Here is a 21,243-nt window from a genome sequence, read left to right as displayed (position 1 = left end):
CATTCAGATTAAAATTGATTTTTTTTTTTTTTTTACCTTTGTAAAAGTTTAGATCTTAAGAGCTCTTGACATGTTTCTTCATCTTTGGTAATTTCTGGCCCATTGTACAAAATCCTCAGCATGGAACAGGCCAGCACAGAGAGGCCCAGGGCCAGGTCAACCAGGAATGGCAAACCTCCTGATACATCCTCTGAGGATTCCTGCAGCAGGAACAGGGAGAAGTTCAAGCAATCCACCAGGAAGTCCTTTCCAACAAATTGGAGATTTCCAAAAGATAGGAGATTTTATATATAATCTTCTAAATGTAAGATATAGCTCGATATCAGTCTTAACTCTTACACAAAAAATGCTTAACAATTAACAGCAACTTTTAAGAACAACTCAAGACAAGTAGTAAGGAATTTAACCATTATTTTCCTGAACCAAGAAGGAACAGGTGAAATTATTTTTGGTTCAGTCATCCCAGCTTGTAGTGAGATTCAAGATTCCCCGTGTTTGATCCCAGAATCCCTCCCCTCTCTTCATGGGCTGGAATAATTATTTCCTCAGGACTTCTCTGATTTTCAGGTTGCTACAAAGAAATCCTGACCCACAAGCAGCAAGAGATGCTGAAATGGCCTCAGGAGATAGGTAAGACAATATTTGATAAAAACTGTCTCCATGAATGCCAGCCCATCCACGTGGATCTCCGCATCCCAAACTCAGGTTCCTTTCATTGCCAATTTATCTCACTGCCCAAAACAGTCACTGCTGGTTTCCATCTCAAACTGCCAAGCTGGAAGCACATTTCCATGGGTCTGGAATGTGTTTTGGCAGGCAGGAGGCAGTGGAAGCTGAAGCTCTCCCCGGGATTCTCCCCCTGGAATACCTGGGCTCGGACAGTGCAGGCAAAGCCCCACATGGCTTTGTCCGGAGTGTTGTGCTCGCGCCCACTCCGCATCTCAAAGGAGAAGGTGACCGTGTCTCCTTCCACCTTCACACATCCACGGCAGGAAGGGGGGAAGAAAGAAAATAGATTTAATGTTTGAGGCAAACAAACAGTTTTTTCACACAAGTGGTGATGACTTTTAAAGACAGTTATCTGGGGGTTGTTTTTATCTCAAACAAAATATTCTGATTTAAATTTTTTTTCATTTTTGTAAAGGTGTCTTTTAGTGGAAAACTTAATTTTGCTGCTGGATGACTACAGTAAAACAAAAAGAACCACCATAGCTGTAAAATCAAAAGCAGAAATTATCAGTGTGTTACTTAGCCTTGATTTTCACTGTTTGTCTGCAAGAAACCAGGCAATAATTAACAATTCTTTTCCTGAAGGAAGACAGACAAGCTCTTCAATTAGAAAAATGACAACACATTAATCAAGAAGCTTGCTAAAAGAACAGCATCAAAACCTATGTGTGAAAAATGAACCAAATTCCCTTAATTGTGAACAATGGAGTTCTTGTCTGAAATTGCTTTCCAGTTTATTACCTCTTGATTTCTTTTTACAATGTGTTTTTGTTATATAAATAAGCCCAGTTTTAGCGTGGGACAATGTAGCAGCACAAATATATATTAAACAAAAATAAAATCATACTGCAAAGAGTGTGAGGGGACACACTGCCAAAGCACTGAAATGCTGAGGTTTCAAGAAGTTTGAGAGATTCTTCTCAGCTTTACTGCCAAAAGCAACAATGAAATTTTAAAATCCAACAGAAATGGTTGGATTTTGTTACATTAGCTACTTGATATATTTGGGGGGTTATTATCCAAAAAACTGACTTTAGGAGAATCTGCCTAGAACTTCTCCAAGGAGGGTGTACGTAGGAGAAGAGCAGTGCCATTAGAGACTGCAGGACTCAAACATCTCCATCAGGAATTCCAGGAAGACACAAAACAAACTCCAAGGGAAGCATCACACGGAACACAGAGCCGAGTTTAAAGTTCTCCCCCAAGGACACAACAGTTAACTGAGCAGGGATCTCATCATGGATAACTGTACACTTAAAAGCTTGGAATGCATAGCTATGAGGGTAACATGGGCTGGGCATGGTTTCCAAAGGGAATTTTCTATGGGAAAGAGAGGTGGATGGGAATACTGTACCTTCACTAAGTCCTTGGGCCACCCCGTTCCTAAGACACTACGGCTGCCATATCCCAGTGTATTGCCTCCATACTCAGCAACCTTCCTACTGTTTGTGCTAGGACCAGCATAGATCACCAACTTCAAAACATAAAATACACTGTTAGACTGTAAGAGAAAAACAAGAAAACCTAATAATAATAATAATACTTAGCACTTCCACCGCGCTTTCGACTCTCGAAGCGCTCCATGCACGTGAACCAATCCTCACAGGCTCGGTGAGGGCAGCAGGGTTAAGTATTATTATCCCCATTTTACAGATGGGGAAACTGAGGCACACAGGGACTCAAGGGGCTTGGTCCCTGCCCACACAGCAAGGCTGGGAGCAGAGCAGGAGCAATCCTGGCTGCCAGCCCTGAGGCAGAGAACAAACTCCTTCCCTAGCAGTGAGGGGCTGATCCTGCTCCCAGCAAAGCCAAAGTTTTGTCAGTGACTTTGGTGGGATCAGAGTTTTTTGGGGAGTTCAATAGTAATGTCACCAATTAAAGATACACCCATTAGTTATTTATGAGCATCAGGACTTGCTCTATGCCAAAGAATAAACAGCAGCAATCAGCACAAGGAGCTAATACAAAGTGGATAAATGCTATTGGTTGTTCCCTTAAAATTAAAATATTTGTTCCTATTAACCCAGATAAACAAGCTCTATCATCAGGGGAAAAGGAACCTCTCCAGCTCTGCCCAGTTTAAACCAACTGTGCTGATCAAAGCAGGCAGCTGGATTAAAATTTGGGAAATAAAGGAAAACTGAACATGAGTAAAAATGAGATAAGTCAATCTTGGACTGGAATTGAGCCAGCCTGAAATTATCTTTAACAAAAACAGAACTGATAGAATTTCTGAAGGGAAAAACCAACCCAAACCACCCCTCAACTCCCCAATCCCTGGAGCTTCCCACACTTGTCCCATGGCAAAACTCCCACTTTTTTTTGAGGGAATTCCCTCATTGCAGAGGTGCTGGGCTGGCCCTTGCTTACCTTGTCATAATCGTACTGGGAGGAGCATCTGTTGTCAAATCTAAGATACAAACAGCGGGCTCCTGGAATGTGGACAGTTTCCTTAAATTTATAATTATCCCTGACAGGATGCACTGTCTCCACAGTCTTCCCAGCAGCCCAGGGAGCAGGGATCTTCAAACCAGTCAGGAATCCTGGCTCTTCCTTCTCTTCCAGCATCCTGAAAATAGAGTGAGAAATTGGGCCTAAAAATCAGCACAGAGATTTCTGTCTTTCAATAAAATACTTAAAAATCACCTCTCAGTATTAACACACAGAAACAAGGAGCTGAATCTTGGTTTTAGGCATGACTGTATTGAGGAAATTCATATATTACAAATATTATCATCATTATTCATACATTACATATACTCTTATTCACATAAAAATCCCATTATCACAAATTCTTTAGTATTTTAAATTCTCAAATGCTGCAAATAAGCATTTTTATTTAATTTTAGCTGTTTGTTTCTGTTCCTAAGCAGGAGCTGGAAAACTTTGAGCTGAGACACAGCATTTAAATGCAGGAGCTAAAAATGTTATTTCTCTGTAAATTAAACCATTTAATAGCTTTGCAATGGTTTTAATTCTGTATCTCATGCTGCCAGAGCAATTTACATTTTCTCTTGATGGCCCTCCTTAGCACAATTTATTGTGAGAGGAACATTGAGATTTAATTTCTAATGCTTGAGGTGCGTAAAAAAAACAAAACTAACCATATTCTGTGTAAACAACCTGAAGTTATTAATAGTTTACTTCTGTATACACAACAAAATTTGGAACTAACTGCCTTTTGCAAAAGCTTATATAAAACTAAGACAGCCTTAGAAATCATTCCAGCACACCTTTAAAAATTAATTCAAATTAAAACTGCTGCTTTATCCCACAGCAATGGTCAAATAGACATTACAGTTCAGTTTATCCCATGAAAAGACCCAAATGTAAAGAAAATCACCTCTCATCAGGTAACTGCTTCCCTTTCTGCTCTGGAGCACAACTGGGGGAACTGTTCAGTTCTGAGAAAACTGGAGACTGGGTTTTAAGCAGCAGTGCAGTCTGTGGCCCAAAATACACAGTGTTAGGTACATGCAAAGTGTAAAGCATTTTAAGAGCTCATTATTGAAATAATTAACAATCCTACTGCTGTTACTGACAATAAATCATGACTGAGTAGCTCCTGGAGCAGTCAAATTTAACATTCAGCACCAGCAGCTTTGGCAGCTGTTGAGAAGCTCTGAACTCTGGTGTGTGGAAGAGTCTCTGGAGGAAGCTGAGCAGCATTTTGGAGGCTGCAGGCCCCAGGTTTGGCCCTGGGCAGCCCAGGGTGGCACAGAGCCCGTACCTGGCTGGTGTAAAGGACCAGCTGCACCAGCTGAGGCATCAGGGCATCAGCCATGGTCAGGGTCTGCAGGTTTGGGTGCATCAGGGATGTCAGCAGCACAGGCAGCAGGTGGCCAAGCATGGTGGCCTTTGTGATCTGCTCCAGGCCTTTTAACCTGGAAGGAGAGCCAAAGTTACAGAGGAACAACTTTTTTCATAGAGCAGCACTTCTGTTTTAGTCACTTCGGTTTCATCTTGTAACAGCAATTCAAAATTCAGCAGAGAATGTTTGTATTATATTAACAAAATCCCCAAAACAATCTTGAAAACACTATAATTTCTCTCCCAAGTGCCAGTGACCTTGAATTGCTGACAATTCTCACTGAACAATCTGAGAGCAGAGACAGTAAATCAACAGTTTAATAATTACTCAGAGAAGGATAAGCTCCCCTGGGCACAGGATGAAAGTCCCCATCAAACACAAATGCACCAGTGTGAGTATCAGCTCCCAGCACATGGAGCTCAAAGGACTTGAAAAGGATCTGCAGCTACAAAAATATATTTGAACACAAACTCACATGAAAATATCACCCAGGAATTGTGTGTTGTCAATAAACACAACTAATCTTGCAGACACAAAGAAGCAGAAAGTGAAACCTGGAACACAGCTGGGACAGGGAACTGTTTGCTTCAGGAGAGAAAAGTTCACAGCTTTTGTTTCCACCCCATTCCCGAGGTGCATTTATAAGAGGAGGGGAGACAGGAAAGGGCAGTGATGGAAATGTGGGATATAAAACAACACCCAGGGACTGTCATGCATAAATATCTAATCCAGCTACTAGGGATGTAATGATCAGGAATTTAAAAATAAACAGATTATTCTAGCTTACAGGAGTATTCCCAGTTAATTATAGTTTATTTCCAGGTATCCTACTCATAAATACCATTATGACTGAACAAAAAACTTCTCAATTTGAGGTTCCTACAGAAATATCAACCTACAGATGATCAGGACTGACATAGAGAGTAATTCTAAATTCTCCACCTGCTGAGTGTTAAACAATTGCTACATGAATTCCTGTGCATTCAAAGCTCAAATATGAAGTGATAAAGAATAATTAATGCTAACTGTGCTTGTACAATAAGCCACAAAGAGCAGCAGTTCCCTGTTTCCAAATTAGGATCCTCCCACTTATCTTACCTTTGCTCCCTGTCAGAAATGTCACTGTTAATTAGTGCTGTAGTGACTTGTTGCAGCATTTCTAAGACTTCATCACATCCTGTCAGAATTTGTGTGGCAAGAGACAAAATGCTGGTCTTGAGCTCCTAAGTGGGAAAAAAAAAAAAAAAAAAGAGTTACAGGATACTTAAATTCTTAAGAGAATTCCCCCCAAAAAAGGACAACAGAACAAAAAGATGGATTTCCAAATGAAAAGAATGATAATGTGACCTGGCAGGCCTGCAGCAGGAGATTCATCCAAGACTTAAATTTGATTAATGTTAAGCCCCAAAGTGCTGGGAGAAACTAGGTGCATGTTTTACAGGATGCACATCCAGTTTCTGGAGGGAAGGAAGCCCCAAGTCCAGCACAGGAGAGAGCTGAGAGCCAGCCAAGGTACAGGACTGGTGACACAATGTCCTAGCAGGGATGAGGAGCACTGCAGAGAGAGAAACTGAACAATGAACACGGCGTGAATAGTGAGACAAGAAAAATACTCCAATATTTAGCATTTACTCAATGAGCCTGAACAAATCACTTCCAACTGCAGCAGCTCACAAACACACACAGCCTCCAAGAGCAGCAGAGAAAACTGGCTTAGCAAAATACCAGAAATTCAGAAATCACTTCCATTGGGGAAGAATTACTACCAAAACTACTCTGAGTAGACAACCTCCAGGGCAAACCTGGGAGTTGGATGAAGCAGTATGAAATGCAGCATTTTAATAAACTTCTACCAACCAAAGCCTGGCCGCAAACCTTGTCCTCTTACGGCTTCCTTGCCACAAACTTTATCCTCTCTATTTCAGACAACTGATGGAGGTGGTTCTGCACAAGCTTTGTTTGTTTAAACTGCAAAAATGCAATAGCCAGGGGTAAGGCAAAAAAGAAACCCCTTTTCTATTTATTTAATAATATTTTTTCCAAGGATCACCTGAGTGATTTGGAGAGGAAAAGGTGTCTGGGGTAATGTGTACAGGAAAGGAAATTTCCGTGCCATGAATCCTACCAGCACATACCAATTAAAATCTATTTAAAATCTCATTATACATATATTTAGGAAGGGAAGTCTCTGCTCTCACTGACAACAGGGAATGCAAGCTGGAATCCTGAACACAGAATAGCTGCAGATTTTACTCTGGACTGTTTTTCCCTGTTCCCCAGCTATTTAACTCTATCAAAAGGAAAAGAACCACCAGCAAACAACAAATGCACTGCAGGAACAAGGTGTCACAGGCACACTGACTGGAGAGAGCCATACTAGAATAAAACTTGGTGTTTACCTGTACCTTCAATGTCTCTCCCTGCAAGGAGCTGTCACTGTCATCATTGTCATCAGGTTTAATCAAAATAGTGTTACTGAGGAGGTGGTTCTGCACAGCCATCAGGTACCGCAAGCACGAGGACGCAGCCTTGAACACAAATAAGTAAAACTTTGCATTATCCAAACCCTTCATCAACCCTGAGTCATGCAAGGCTCAGACTTGGAAGTTGGAGAGAAGAAAAAAAAAGGTTGAGAAGAAAAGAAGGAACAAAGAAATAATTTTATGTATTTAAGAAAAGAAACCAGTTGCAAAATGCTGAATTTCGTGAAATAGCTCCCAAAACTATAAAGAGGCAGCATAACTTTGTTCAGGTTTGGAACATTATAGCAATATTCAGGAACTCTAAGAATTAATTCTGAAAAGATTGTGCCACCAGAGAGATAAATGTAATTCACACTCCTGAAGGTGATGGTTCCATGCCACTCCTCCGTCCCCACAGGCCAGGACATCCTGTCCCCTCCCAGTGTTTTTATGGAAGCTCAACCTGCCTTGCTCAGGGAGCTGATCCTGCTGAAAACACCTGCCCATATGTTTACCATCAAATGTCAGATTTAACTCATTCCTGTCTGTCACTGGTAACTCTTTCAGCCTGTTTGAAACACAACACACAAATGCATCTTTGGTTTTTTTAAGCTGCTTTGAATATTGAGATCCACAAACTTTGCTTAAACTGAACAGCAACCAGAGCAACTGGAAAATAAATCCATGTATAAACCCATTCCAGCATTACTGAAGTATTTCCTTTGCTGTGAGAAATAACTCTTTTCTTCCCTGCACAGCACAAACAAAACACAATTCTTCTCCTGGATTTGTTAAGACACAGCTATAAAAGTTTCACCTCCTTGTACTCAGTGAAGAGGATGGATTCAAGGAGGAAAAGAAGACAAAGCAGAGGCACTTTTCTCAAAACACACTTTACTTACAGGCACAGTTGAAAGAAGCCTTTGAAAGTCATCTTTAGATACAGTTTGGCACTTGGTGATTAAGACACAAGATTCTCGGACAACAATCTTGAGGATGTAGTGCAAGAGCTCATCATTGAGTCTTCAAGAGAGGCAAGAAAGGCAGAAAATGTTAATCATTCATTATTGTGCTTTTTGTGCAGCTCAGCTCACTCTGCAAGCTGGATCCCAGATTATAGAAAACCTAAACAAGGATCAAACTTCGAATTCAGGCACAAAAAAACCCCAAGGCTGAAATGTTTAACAACAAGTACAACAGATTTCCAGGGATTTGCTGCACTGTACTGATGTAAATCTGTGATTTCTTATGGCTCCTATAAAAGACTCGTCCCAACTTGAACAAGTACTTGAGACTGGCAGTTTTACTGCTGGAAAGCCACCTATGATATGCAGAGAAATGCTATAAAATCACATTTATGAAATCATCATTTACATTTACCAAGAACATGGCAAGGATCAAGGAATTCCAAACCCAGTCTGGGTACAGAAGCACCCAAAGTTTGCCCTAAGACATCACGTCTCTCCCTCACCCTAATGAAACTTTCCCCCACAGACACAAACAACATTCGGGTCACACTGCAGGAACACACCAAGCAATTCCAGCAACAGTTCACCAGCAAGTAACAGAAAAATACCCTATAAACAGAGGCTTTTTACCTATAATGATCATCATCTTCACTTCCAAATCTGTTGTTCTGCAGCTGCTCAGCTAAATTGGTCAGGATAACATCCCGGAGCTGGGAGAGGCCACTGTTCCTCTCTCCTGAAAGGGAAATAAAGTTTTGCAAAGCAGCATTTTACAGAACAGATTTTATTTCCCCAATACCTCATTTAACACAGAATAGAGCTCAGGAATGGCTGCATTGCCAGGGTGACCAGAGCTGCTGTCTCAGACTGGGAGCACTTTCCCTGCCCATGGCACTGTTGGAAATTCCCAACACATTCCTGTGAAGTAACAAATTACTGAGCATCAGCTGCTTCCAAAGCCAGATTCCTATTTCCTGGTGAACTCAAGGGCATTATTCCCCCTTCACTCAGGTCTAACATCACCTCTGATTGGTGGGTACTTGCAAATATTCCTTTCCTCCACCTGATCTACTCTAGGCCATGCAGCCTTTTGCGGGATTCCATAATTTCCCAGAAAAGCATGGATTTAAAACAGAGTAGTGCTCAATATCCCACACTGTTCATTCTCCAAACTTGAGATGTACTTTGATTTTTTTGTTCTCTGAAAAACCCCACTCTCACCTGGCAATAAGACATTCTCACCTTCAGTTAAGACCAATTTCAATAAATTATTGATTTCTGCTTCTCCAGGATACAGGATATTTAAACCAGAGCTAAGGAAAAAATAAAATCATGCATTACTTGATGGATTTAGAAGTGAGCAAAACCATTTCAGAGGACATGTGACAAATGGTGCCACACACTCAGCATCTGATGGAACATTTACAATGTGTGTGTAAAGGCTTAGAAGAGCCTCCTCCAGATTTTAACATCAATATTAGCACATAAGCAGCTGTTTTCTCCAGGAATATCTTGTAATCAATTATATATTATTGTTTAGTTCCTAAAGCTTCTCCAAGAGCTATCTGCTTCCCTCTGGAAAACTCCCCATTCATCATTTGCACACATGGCAGCACAATCAGTTTGTTAAGAAACAGATGTTGGGAAAAATTATGATGGCTCAGAGAAAACCCCCAAAAACTCTGGTGATGGGGTAAGAGCTGAGGCTTCTCTGTGCTAAGAACAGTGGAAAATACAAGGAAAGGAATAACTACTGCTACAGTTTTTTACTTTTTGGAGACTGGCTCCATAGAAATCTTAGTTTAAGCTACACAGAAGATTCTGGAAGGAGCATTTCAGGGACACCCCAGCTCTACAGAAACATTCCAGGTGGAGACTTTTTCCCTCTAACTTGTGATGAACTCTGTCCTTTCTATGTGAATTCCCCCATCGAGATCACAATCACTTCAAAGGAGCACTTCATGCCTGTCTGAAGTGCTGAAATCATTATGCAACTTTGCCATTTCCTTTCCCTTTTCTTTTTCAGTAACAGAAAAGAAAACTGGGATGTTTTTCAGCTTCACACTGTGAGCAGAGATTACTGCAGCTTCCTTCCCTCTGGCTCATGCTGATCCACTCTGATAGAAACCTCAGGAAAAGTTATCACACATTGCCAGCTCCCTTTGAGGGTTCCACTGGCACCAGAATCCCCCAAGGAGGAAACAGGAGGAAGGAAACATCACCCAGTGCCCACCTTGGAGCTGTTTAACAAGACACTGGAACACTCAGGTGTTTACAAGGTATCCATGCAGGTGACAGGAGACACTCCTCCCTGTCAAAAAGCACAACCCTCAAAATGCCAGGTAATCCTCCTGAGCCAAACTATTCTTCACTCAGAGTCGCACAGAGCCACAGAAATTTGGAATGTCGTGATTCACACCAAGAAAATGAAGGTTGATCTTCCAAAGATTTTGTTCTCAACCTCTGGAGCACTTCCCACTGGAAAATGCAGTTTCTGTTTGTCCTTGGCACACTGGAGCCAGCATTCCTTGGCCCTGAGGTTTCCATTATCTCCTTTTCAGGAGATACAACCACACTCTTTTTTTCCCCTGGGCCTTCAGTCTCAGAGCATTGCTCAAGTATTATTAACTCCTCCAGTATTATTAACCCTGCTTCTCCTGATGTTCCTTTTGTTCAGGAGAACTCCAAACTCCAGTGTTACCACTGAGGTAAGAGCTGCCAACACCAGCTGTGCCTCTCCCTGAACACCACAGCAGCTAAATAGGGAAGTCATTCCAGGAAACTTTGCTTGAATTTAACAACTATTTCATAATAAACACTTTAAAAATTCCTTAAGAAAGCAAGTAAAAAAGAAACAAATTAAAAGTAAGAAAGTAATTACTACCTGTTATTTCATTAAGACCAACATTGTATTTCCCTTCTTCCAGAGACACAAACTGTAATTTTATCATGTTCTGTCTTAAAATCCATCACACTATATTTTCTCATATGAATATAAAATTAAACTATAATGTGAATGTTCATCTGTCACTACATTTCAAAGAAACTAAATTCTAAGTTAAGCTGAACTTGATAAAAGGTATTCACCTAATAGCCAGACAAACTTCCTTCTGGATTTCAGAGCAGATCTGATCCCTTGGGGCCATCAGTAACTGCCAAAGTAACAGCCCAGATCTTCTGACAATGTCTCTGTTCCTTTCAGTTTGGGGGCTGAAGAAAAATTTAAAAACCACCTAGGAAAAATTAAAAGACAAAAATATTAATAGAAAAAATAGAAACATTAATATACTTATTTTCTGCAGTCAGTTTCTCATATTATTTGTGTGGGTCTAGAAATCTGAGAGTCAGAATCTGCTTTTGAATCAAAAAATGGAGGGGGGGAATACAAAGAAAGAAGGCTATAACCTCTCTGTGTTTTATTTTAATCTATAGAGATTTTTAAATTAGGGCTCTTAAATAAATATACAAAATATTGCAAAGCCAGTGCTAAATCAACTTCCATTACATGGACTGCAACGGAGAAAAAAAAATTAAATAAAAATGCAACCCATGGTTGCCCGTACTCCAAACCAAATTTTTCATTTTTCCATGTGAATTTTGAAGCCCATTTAGGGTTCTGTACCTGGAAGACAACGAGGATGCAGCGGATGATGCAGGTGTCTCCATTGACCATGGCCTTTTCCATAATGTCACAGATGCTGCTCAGGTGATGGGCTTCAATGGGATGCTGCTTGCCCAAAAAATTGCTGATGGGGAGGTTGTTGCTGGCCGCCAGGAGGTTGAGTTGGTGGATGCACATGGCACCAACATGGTGCAGTAACTGGTTAATGACCTCATTTGTAGTTGTTGCATCCCCTGCAAGGAGAGGAGAGTTCAAATGCTGTCTATAGACACAGACTGGATTATCAGCCTTTGCTTGTAAATGCAATAAATCATCTTCAGGGCATAAAAGGACTACCCAAACCACCTTTTTATTGTGCTGAAGGCAGCAAGAATCTGCAATCTTCCCCATATCTCACTTTGTACTTTTCCCTCTCTTAAATGAAAGCTAAACCATGACCAATATTTACAACTCTTTTCAGGAATTAACTTGGCTTTTAACAGCAAGGCAGTTTCTGTCTGTTCTCTGCCACTCCTCTGTTTCACTCCCCCTTTGTACAAAGTGCTGACTTGTGGGTTCCCCTCACCTTTGGGCTCTGCGATGACGTGACTCACTCCCAGCCTCTGGCACACACAGTGGAATGCCTGGTTCCCAGGATTGCACCACTGATCAATATAATCATTGGAGCACGTCCAGATCATGTTATTCATTGTATCATAACAGGCACCTGAGAGAAGGAAAATATTTCACACATCAATTTAGTACAAAACCAGACTGAAGCATCATAAATCCAAACTATTTGGTTTAAAACTTTATTTAAACCACAGGCATGCAATCCCACCCCACTGCAGAGTTGCTGACTGCAAATTCAAACCCAGATGGATCATTTAGGATGTGGGGGACTGCTATATTCCTTACCAAGCCCTGGCACCAGAGCCCCCCGTCCGAGCGAGCTGCCCGCAGCATCGATGAGATCTGCCCTGCTGGTGAACTGCCCATCCGAGATGTTGAACACCAGGCTGGAGGCAAGAACTACACACAAACACAGCTCCAATCAATTCCTGAGAAGTTTATTGCATTCCAGACAGCCAAGGACTCCCAGTCTGCCACAAATGGCTCTGACTTACTTTTTAAGGAGGACAAAGCGCTGGTGCCCCCGAAGAGCGAGCGTGTGGCCGAGCTGCCCGAGCCCCCCGGGGGTGGCACCAGCATCACCAGGTAGGTCCCACACGTGTAGATTGGGGTCTTCCTCAGCATCTTCAGGGGCAGCCCACAGCTCGTGTTGGCAGCTGCAACGTGCACCAGAAAAAGGTCACAAACTGCTCTTCTGCACAACAAGGCAGAGCTCTGCTCAGGGCTTCAAAGGAATCCATATTTAGAAGCTTTGTTAAGAAGTTTCTACAGAATTCCAGAATGGTTTGGATCAAGATCATCCCAACCTCGTGGGCAGGGACACCCCTTCCACCAGACCAGGTTGCTCAGAGCTCCATGAACCTGGCCTTGAGCATTTCCAGGAATGGGGCATCTGTGACTTCTCCGTGGCCTCCCAACCTCACACATTCAGCATCAATCCCCACAAGGCTACAAAGAGTTATTCAACTAAAGAAAACAACTTCAAAATAAAATTAATTAAAAAATTAGGTATAACCAAAACTATTAAGAGCTGTGTGGTGATAATTACATTGAAAGCACTTGGAGCCAAATTATCTCCTCACAGAGATCACTTGAGATTCACTATGCATTTACTATTTTAAGTTCCCTTGGTCCTCATGAAATGCGGACATCCCAAATGATCTCCTTTCTGCAACAGCTGATCAACACTTTTTGAGTGCTGACTCAAGAATTAGCCAAGAATAGCCACTTAGTCTCCTTTTTCTGTAGCACTTGAGTTGTTAAATGGCAAAACACAACCTTTAAAATAGCTCTCCGAGCTAACTCCTTGCCAAATTCCCTGGAAGCAGAGCCATTTCATGTATAATTTATTTTTATGGAAATACTTTCAATTGTCTCAAATTGAAGAAAGGAAACTCATGTACTTGTGAAGGATGAAGAGAAGTAATTCAAGATAAACTGAATAAAATCTTGAGACAAATCTAACAAAGCTCCAGATCATCCTGAAAGCCATCAGTGCAGCTCATTCAAGATTCCCTCATTAACTTGGGTTGTTTCCATAAAAGAATACCCAAACATTGTGCAGATGACCTCAACAAAGCCCAAAATCAGCTAAGATTTGTAATATTCCAGTGACAAGCCATTTTTACACACCAATTAGAAGTCCACTTGAGCTGCAAGCAGAGAAATGCAACTACCAGATTCCCCAAACTAATTCAATAATGTAATTGCAAAAGGATGCTTCCCATTTTCCACCTCTAAACTTTCCTCACAATCCTAATTTAGCAAAGGAACTGATAATTCCTTTAAGCAAATACTGTGCTGATCTTCCAACTACACATTCGGTGGGAAAAGAAAAATCACACCCTTTTTTTTTAAAATCTGTCCTAAGAGGTCAGTAATAAGTAGGATGGATGCTGTGTGTGTTAAGAAATGAGAAGTGAAGTGTTTCTGACCTGCCTGGTCCTCCTTGAGGGTGTTGGAGATGGTGGAGCCTGTGAGAGCAGCGAGGGTGGCCGAGGGGGAGGCGCGGTACCGGGACAGGCGGCTCAGCAGCATCTCATTGATGCTCTTGGCAGATTCCCCCTCTTTCCTCATCAGGATAATTCTTTCCTGCAGAGGATTTGCTATACAAATGCCATTTTCTACCTGGTAAAATGGAGGGGGAAAAAATACTTTAGATGTTGGAATCCATAGGTGAGAGATCACCCATATTGTATCAGATAGGAATATGAAATGAAACTTTGCTGACAGAAGTTCTTGCAAAAACAAAGTTCTGAAAGCAAGACAGGAGTATTTTTTTGTTTGTGACTTCATGGTTCAGTAGAATAATTTAAGAGAAGATATCTAACATCTTTGAGATATTTAATAGGATATCTTCTATTTATGCTTGTTCTTAAAGACAGAACTGCTTGCTGTAAACTTGAGTTTATTTAGGAAACTCTGCTTAAAAATATATAATTCTCTTGTATTTTCTCAGTGGTGTTTCACTTGCAAATCATTTGGCTCAATCATTTTTCTAGGCAAAAAGTGTGAGCAATGATTTCTTCAGACCATGATGTTCAGGGGAAGTTTTACTGCAGAATGTGTCTCTTAATGAAGATGTGATTTAGAGCGTTAGGGATTTTCCATGAGTTGTACTACTACAGCCTCCCAATTCCAGCTCCACCATCCCACTCCATCCTCCTCTGCTGAGCAGAAATACAGACATAAAAAACACATTTTATGCTACAAGAGAATTCATATTGCTAAATATAATAATCCTCTGGAGATGGAATTGGACAGTCCACCTTCTGTTCTGTTCAGTTATTTCACATAAATCCATTCAGATCACGCCCATAACTATCCAAACCTAATATGTCAATTAAAAAATGCTGATATTTAATTAAACTGGGTTATGCTACGAACATCAGGCATAGGAAACACACTATTTGCTTACTATAATTTCAAAAATATCCATAAAGACAGAGTGGCCTTTGGGGGTTTTTTCGTTGAGGCTTGCAGGAGACCAAATCCAGTAGAAAAAGGTGCCATCTGAAGAAAGATGTACGGTGGTCATAGTGCTGCCAACTGGGAAGTGATTTACTGGCATTGGGATTATCTGACATACCTATGAGACAGAAAGCATCTTAACAGGTCTGATTTTGCAGTTTGGCCTTACAAGTATGAACAGCATGAAAAAAATATAGAGATCAAATGCAGTTAGTGCAGAAGAGGCTTAATATTGGACTTAGCAGTAGCATTACATTGATTTATTACCAACAGCTATTCTGTGATATTTGCCAAATATCCAAACCAGCTCATAGATCTCCAATTTAACCTATCTAAAAATAAAAGGATCATCTCCTCTCTAATGATGGAGAAGAAACCCACAGTACCCCAAGGAAAATACACATCCTATTGAGTCATCAACTTTCTGCAACTTCTCTCAAACATTGCTTGAAACTTGAGAAGAAAAGGGGAATCTAAACATTCTCAGTGTCAGGAAACACACTGGACATAAATGTGTATATCCATCCTTAAAACCACAGAAGGAAAAACCCCAAAGTAAACAAACTACCCCAGTTTTACAAAGGGCAACAGTTGTTTATCCACAAATCACAAGCAGATCTGAAACAACACCTGAATTTTGGGACAGGGGAAGACCAAAGAGGTGCTCAGGAAGAACACATTCTTTATTTAAACCAAAGTCCATTTTGCTGTTGTTTGATTGCTTTAATGGAATCATGGAATATCCTGAGTGGGAAGGGTCCCACAGGGATCATTATCAAACTCTGGCCCTGCACAACACACCAACAATCCCACCCTGTGCATCCCTGGGAGCAGTGTCCAAATGCTCCTGGAGCTCTGGCAGCCTTGACCATTCCCTGGGGAGCCCGGGCAGTGTCCAAGTACCTTCTGGGACAGTGGAAGGAAGAACCTTCCCCTGACACCCAACCTAGCCCTGTTCTGACACAGCTCCAGCTTTTCCCTGGGTCCTGTCCCTGCTCACAGAGATCAGAGATCGGAGCTGCCCCTCCTGAGGAAGCTGTGGATTGGGCTGAGGTCTCCCCTCAGTCTCCTCCAGGCTGAACAAGCACTACCAGTACCCCATAACATAGAACAGTGTAATTATAGATAAATACATATATTTATATATAAGACACACTGAAACAGTAACAGCTCTACCATAACTTACACATTCACCACACAGCCACTTCAAGGTGGGGTTAGAAAAACACAGTTTCACAAAACAAGCAACTTCAAAGATAAAACTAACTAAAGCTAAAATGTGTGTGATTGATTCAGCCTGCTTTGCTCCTGTCCCATAACCCTGCCCCCTTTACCTGCAGGGTATGTTGATCCACGAGCTGGAACAGGTAGTGGGGTTTGCTATCAAAGGACACGGGCCGATGGAGGAGTTTGCCGTTGCCAAAAGCCACCCAGCCCGTCTCCAGCTCCTCGTTCCGACAGTACACAAACCCCCTGGAAAAAACCCACCAGGATGTTCAAACTCCTTCAACCCCACCCTGCTTCTTTGGGTTTTATTTCAAATAACAACCACAATGCAACCACAGTGCTGAACTTGGACTGAACTTATATTCAAGTCAGCAATTTTTGTTGTGAAAGGCTTTAAGCTGTAAAAAGCCTTGTGGTTTTCAAGCAATGAAGAAGCAAGGAGGTACAGTGAGTCACAGCTGCACTAATTACTTAATGAATGACATAATTAGCAAACAAACACTCACAAACTCAGCTATAAATAAGAAGTCACAGAACTGGTCTGTAGTATATCCCTCTCAGCAGAGAATCAACCAACTTACTAGATATTAAAAAATAAAATTGAATCTAAAATTCTGCTGCTGTGGAGGTTGAACTAATGGCCTCCACAGGTCCCTTCCAACATCAACTTGTCCTTTAATTTTAGGCAAAATATACTCAAGAAGAATTTCAAATGAGAAACGAAACACATTTAAACAGCATTTAATGAAAATTCACATTACAGTCTGGAATCATAGACTGGTTTGGGCTGGGAGGGACCTTAGAGATCCTCTCCTTCCAAGCTCCTGGAAGAAGTGTCCCAAAACAGGACCTTTTGGGTTCCAGCAGCTGTGCACAACAGCCAAGACTGAAGTGTCCCTTACCTCAGGGTTCCGTGCAGGCCTGACCCCAGTTTGCTGATTCCCCTGCCCACGGAATTGGTGGTGTACAGGTAGAGCCCATCAGCTGCAAGGCACCGGCCCAGGTCTGCATCTGCAGCAGGAGCAAGGACAGCAGAGAGCACCTCTGTAGCATTCCAGCTGGGAATTGTCCCTGGGGGTTACACTCCATGGAAACCACCAGGTGCTCACAGCAGGTCACTACCAACCCTTTTTTTAATAATGAATTTTTTTATTTGGTGCTCTAAGACCTGCTGTAACACAGGCCCAGCCCAGCAGAACCAGTGGATTCTTCCCATCTCCTTCAAGCCTCAGAGGTGCCCAGGTCTCACACAGTGTAAGAGGGAGAAGAATCTAATATTGAGCCTTGATCTCATTTCTGCCAAACTCTGTGATTCTCCTAAAGCTATTCAGATCCTTCCACCTCTGAACACTTCAATTAAGACAAAATGTATTTGAATCACGGACCAGCAATTACTAATAATCAAGACAGGACATAAGTCCAGCCAATCTATTGAAGTTCACAGGATCTGGACACTCAGCTTGGGAAGGAAAGGTCCACTCATTCTGTTGCCTAAACACCTAAAAAGAGATGTCTCCAATAAATCTGCAGGTAGCCTAAAATAACAACTCAGATTTTTAAATTCCTATGGATTGCATTAAATGTCACCAAAGCTTGAACTAATATTTCTAAAACCATGTGAACTCTTATTTATTAAAAAAACAGTAAGCAAACAAAACAGTAGAAACTGAGAAGTAATTCAGGAAAAGGAATACAAAATAAAGCATTTAAAAAAAGAACTTCAAACCCAACTGGGTAGAAACAAAAGCAAAGTAGGGAAGAGGGGAAAAAAACCCAATGAACTTGTGCTTCTAAAAATAAACTTGCTGTGCCACTGATAGCTGGCTACTGAACACAGGGATACTGCACAGGGCAGTGATTATGCTCTAATGAGGGGATAATATCCAAACTCTGTCTGACCCCTCTGAAAAATTCCCACTGGAGTCAAGAAGGATCACTGGATCAACTGTTTTGGACTGCTTCCCACAACCTGACAGTTTAGATCAGCAGCTGCTCTTCAGCAACCAAAAAGCAACATTTTTTGGGCCCCAACTCTGAAGTTTTACATTCATCTTTAAACAATTCTCAGCCTTAAAGCATCCTGTCCTCCTCTGCTGATAGTGACAAGGATGAAATAATTCACCTTTATTCTCACTGCTGGCACCACTGTTGGCATCAGGGGCAGGTAACATGTCCTCAAAGCCCCAGGACACGATGTGCTTCCCTCCAAGCAGGCAGGAGGGGGATCCAGGGCCTCCCTCCAAAAGTAACAACCTTTTAAGCAGAAAATAAAATAAAATTTTAGAAAGAATAGCGGTAGGAAAAAATAGCTAAATTAAAAGTTAAGACAATTATGTATTTAAAGTAATTATTCTGTCAGAGTTCATAAGCCATTTAAAAGAATCATCAATATTTAATGAAAAAACAAAAACAAAACACCCCAAACCCAATCAATGCTTTTAGATTTGATTTTCTGAAGTCCTCTGCACATGACTAAATCTTCCCTAAAGCTTTCAATAACCCTAAAGCCTTTTAGTCACTTTTAAAGACATTCCTCCCTACACACACTTAATATATTTTCAGAGCTGCTGGAGAAGTTTATAAGGAGAAAAGTTCTACAAACCTGTAGAGAACATCAGCCACAGGCAGGGACCCCAGCTCAGTCTGTTTCTGTAATAGATGCACTGTATGAACAAAGGTTTTCAGCGACCCTCTAAAAGGACAAGAAAAACATGAATTAAAGATGTCTATTGAAGCCAGACTGAACACACACAACAGCAGCCATGGAGAACACCCAGAACCACAGCCATGATATGGCACCAGCTTCTTTTCTAACTGGCATCTCTTTCCTGGAGGATGTTCATTCTTTGAGGAGGAAGGGTAAGGAGAAAGAGGGGGCAGGCAGAATGCTGGGGAACCTCTGGCCTAAATTCCACCACTTTTTTTTGGAAGAGGCTGAAGCCCCAGTTGGGAGACAAAGCAGCAGCCACAGGCTGGGTCATCAACAACAGGTTCACAAAGGCAGCCCAGGCACCTGATAAAACACAACCTTGCTCCTGAGGCAGCTCTTTCAGGACTTCTTGTAGCTGATTAATCGCATTCAGATCTCCCGTGCAACCCATGGATCCTCCTGGCTGAGCCCAAGTGTGAGCAAGGGCTGCTGCATTCCCACCTGGAGATGCCTTTCCTAACTCAAATAGAAAAGACCAGACCCATCCATTTCTTATGAAGATTCTGACTTCTTTTCACAGAATCATGGAATATCCTGAGTTGGAAGGGATCACAAGGATCAGCATCCAGCTCCTGGCCCTGCACAGACAGCCCAACAATCCCAGGCTGTCCCTCAGAGCTTCATCCAAACACTCCTGGAGCTCTGGCAGCCTCAGGGCTGTGCCCATTCCCTGGGGAGCCTGGGCAGTGCCCAGAACCTTCCCTGAGCTCCAACCTAAACCCCCTGACACAGCTCCAGCCATTCCCTGGGTCCTGTCCCTGCTCCCAGAGATCAGGGCTGCCAATGTGCTGCCCCTCCTGAGGAAGTTGTACATTGGGATGAGGACTCCCCTCACAACCCCAAATTTGGAGGATCCAGACATCTTTAAAAACCTGTATTTTACAATTTCTGTTTTAAAGGTCAGAGCCATTTTCTGGAAGATGTGGTAGCTTTATTTCCAGGCATTACAGCCCATCTAAGTAGAATCTGGCTGTGTCTTAGGTCAGTTATGAGCTGCTTTCTCCACAAACAGGAGTGATCAGCTACAGAGGTCCTTGCCCTGCACTTTGCTGAATCCAACCTTTTGGTGTCACATGTGGTCAGTCAGCTCCCAAACTTCCCTCCTCCCCACCCCAATCCCTGTTTTTCCCAGTGACATCTTCAGCTCTTTGCTTTCACTGATAAACCTCAGCCTGGAGAAAATTGACACCAAACACATTAAAGCACCTCAATTAATTATTTAAAGCAATATTTACCCTGTTGTTTTATTTTTAGCAATATGAAGCACCCAAGATTTCAACTAGGAATGGCAATAATAGTCTCATTTTCAAGGTTTTTTCTTCAACACATGACTTAGATATTTAAAGGAAAAGTGTGAGGCTTTCAGAGGTGAACAAAGCACAATGGGATATTTCAACTCTCTAAGCAATGCAAGGCAGACTTGCAAAGAAAATAAAAGATCAACCTGAAGTTCAAAAGCTCTACTTCAAATTTAGCTCAGCTGCAACAGAACATCCCATATTTCCTGCAAATTGACATCTGGGAAAAAAAAAGAAATGAGATTGTGTTTATCAAATCCAATTCTCTAAGCTATGTTCAAGTACATTGCCTTTCAGATAAGGCAGTTGTCAGGACAGAATAATTTGCCACATACCATAAATTTCTAATTGACTTCATTAAAACAAGTGCACTAGAAATTAAGTAGGTTTCATTTGAATAAACCTTTTCCTAAAGCAAATCATGCCATATCCTGGGAACTCCAACATCACAAATGAGAGTTAAATTTCACAGACAAGGCTGTGACCTGGAGAAACATTCAAACCTACAATTCCAAAAGGCTCCTTGTGACTTTAAAGCCACATCCATGGGGCTTTGAAGACATTTTGTATTTCTCCCCCCACCCTAAACCCCATCCTCTCAAAATAGTAGGTTTTGATTACAATCAAATATGTCCAATTTGTCTTCAATCACTTGATGCCAAAGCCATGCAGGGCAAGGGGTACTTTAAACTACAATGGTTGAACTCTTCACTGGCAACAAAATTAAAAAGTATCTCCAGACATTTGAGAGACAACACTGAAATAAAATCTGAAAGGAACTGCCCTGAAAACTGGCAGTTCCACCTTCTCCAGCCAAAGAAAGGTGCGGGACAA

The 21,243-nt window shown here is 41.6% G+C and overlaps 1 protein-coding gene across 5 annotated transcripts in view; it reads right to left on the bottom strand.

Annotated features, from left to right (window-relative positions):
* The window catches only part of HECTD4 (HECT domain E3 ubiquitin protein ligase 4), a 65,073-nt gene that overhangs the window by 33,194 nt on the left and 10,636 nt on the right, over positions 1–21,243 (bottom strand). Inside the window, exons 3-24 of one of the 5 annotated variants that reach the window (XM_030285478.4) lie at positions 19,004–19,093; positions 18,524–18,654; positions 17,304–17,412; positions 16,509–16,647; positions 15,122–15,292; positions 14,139–14,331; positions 12,699–12,860; positions 12,490–12,603; positions 12,158–12,298; positions 11,593–11,825; positions 11,058–11,203; positions 9,213–9,283; positions 8,601–8,706; positions 7,905–8,025; positions 6,940–7,068; positions 5,639–5,763; positions 4,460–4,613; positions 4,073–4,173; positions 3,100–3,298; positions 2,084–2,230; positions 869–973; positions 37–200 (exon numbers count right to left, since the gene is read on the bottom strand). In XM_030285478.4, coding sequence (XP_030141338.4) covers positions 37–200; positions 869–973; positions 2,084–2,230; positions 3,100–3,298; positions 4,073–4,173; positions 4,460–4,613; positions 5,639–5,763; positions 6,940–7,068; positions 7,905–8,025; positions 8,601–8,706; positions 9,213–9,283; positions 11,058–11,203; positions 11,593–11,825; positions 12,158–12,298; positions 12,490–12,603; positions 12,699–12,860; positions 14,139–14,331; positions 15,122–15,292; positions 16,509–16,647; positions 17,304–17,412; positions 18,524–18,654; positions 19,004–19,093 — 3,051 coding nt within the window. Of the gene's footprint in view, positions 1–36; positions 201–868; positions 974–2,083; positions 2,231–3,099; positions 3,299–4,072; positions 4,174–4,459; positions 4,614–5,638; positions 5,764–6,939; positions 7,069–7,904; positions 8,026–8,600; positions 8,707–9,212; positions 9,284–11,057; positions 11,204–11,592; positions 11,826–12,157; positions 12,299–12,489; positions 12,604–12,698; positions 12,861–14,138; positions 14,332–15,121; positions 15,293–16,508; positions 16,648–17,303; positions 17,413–18,523; positions 18,655–19,003; positions 19,094–21,243 lie in introns of those variants that run through there. The other 4 variants (XM_030285480.4, XM_030285479.4, XM_030285481.4 and 1 more) reach the window with 4 other exon arrangements.

This window comes from Taeniopygia guttata, chromosome 15, assembly GCF_048771995.1.
Source record: "Taeniopygia guttata chromosome 15, bTaeGut7.mat, whole genome shotgun sequence".
NCBI lineage: Eukaryota > Metazoa > Chordata > Aves > Passeriformes > Estrildidae > Taeniopygia > Taeniopygia guttata.
The sequence above is the reverse complement of the archived record's forward strand: the minus strand, read 5'-3'. Positions and strand labels throughout refer to the sequence as shown.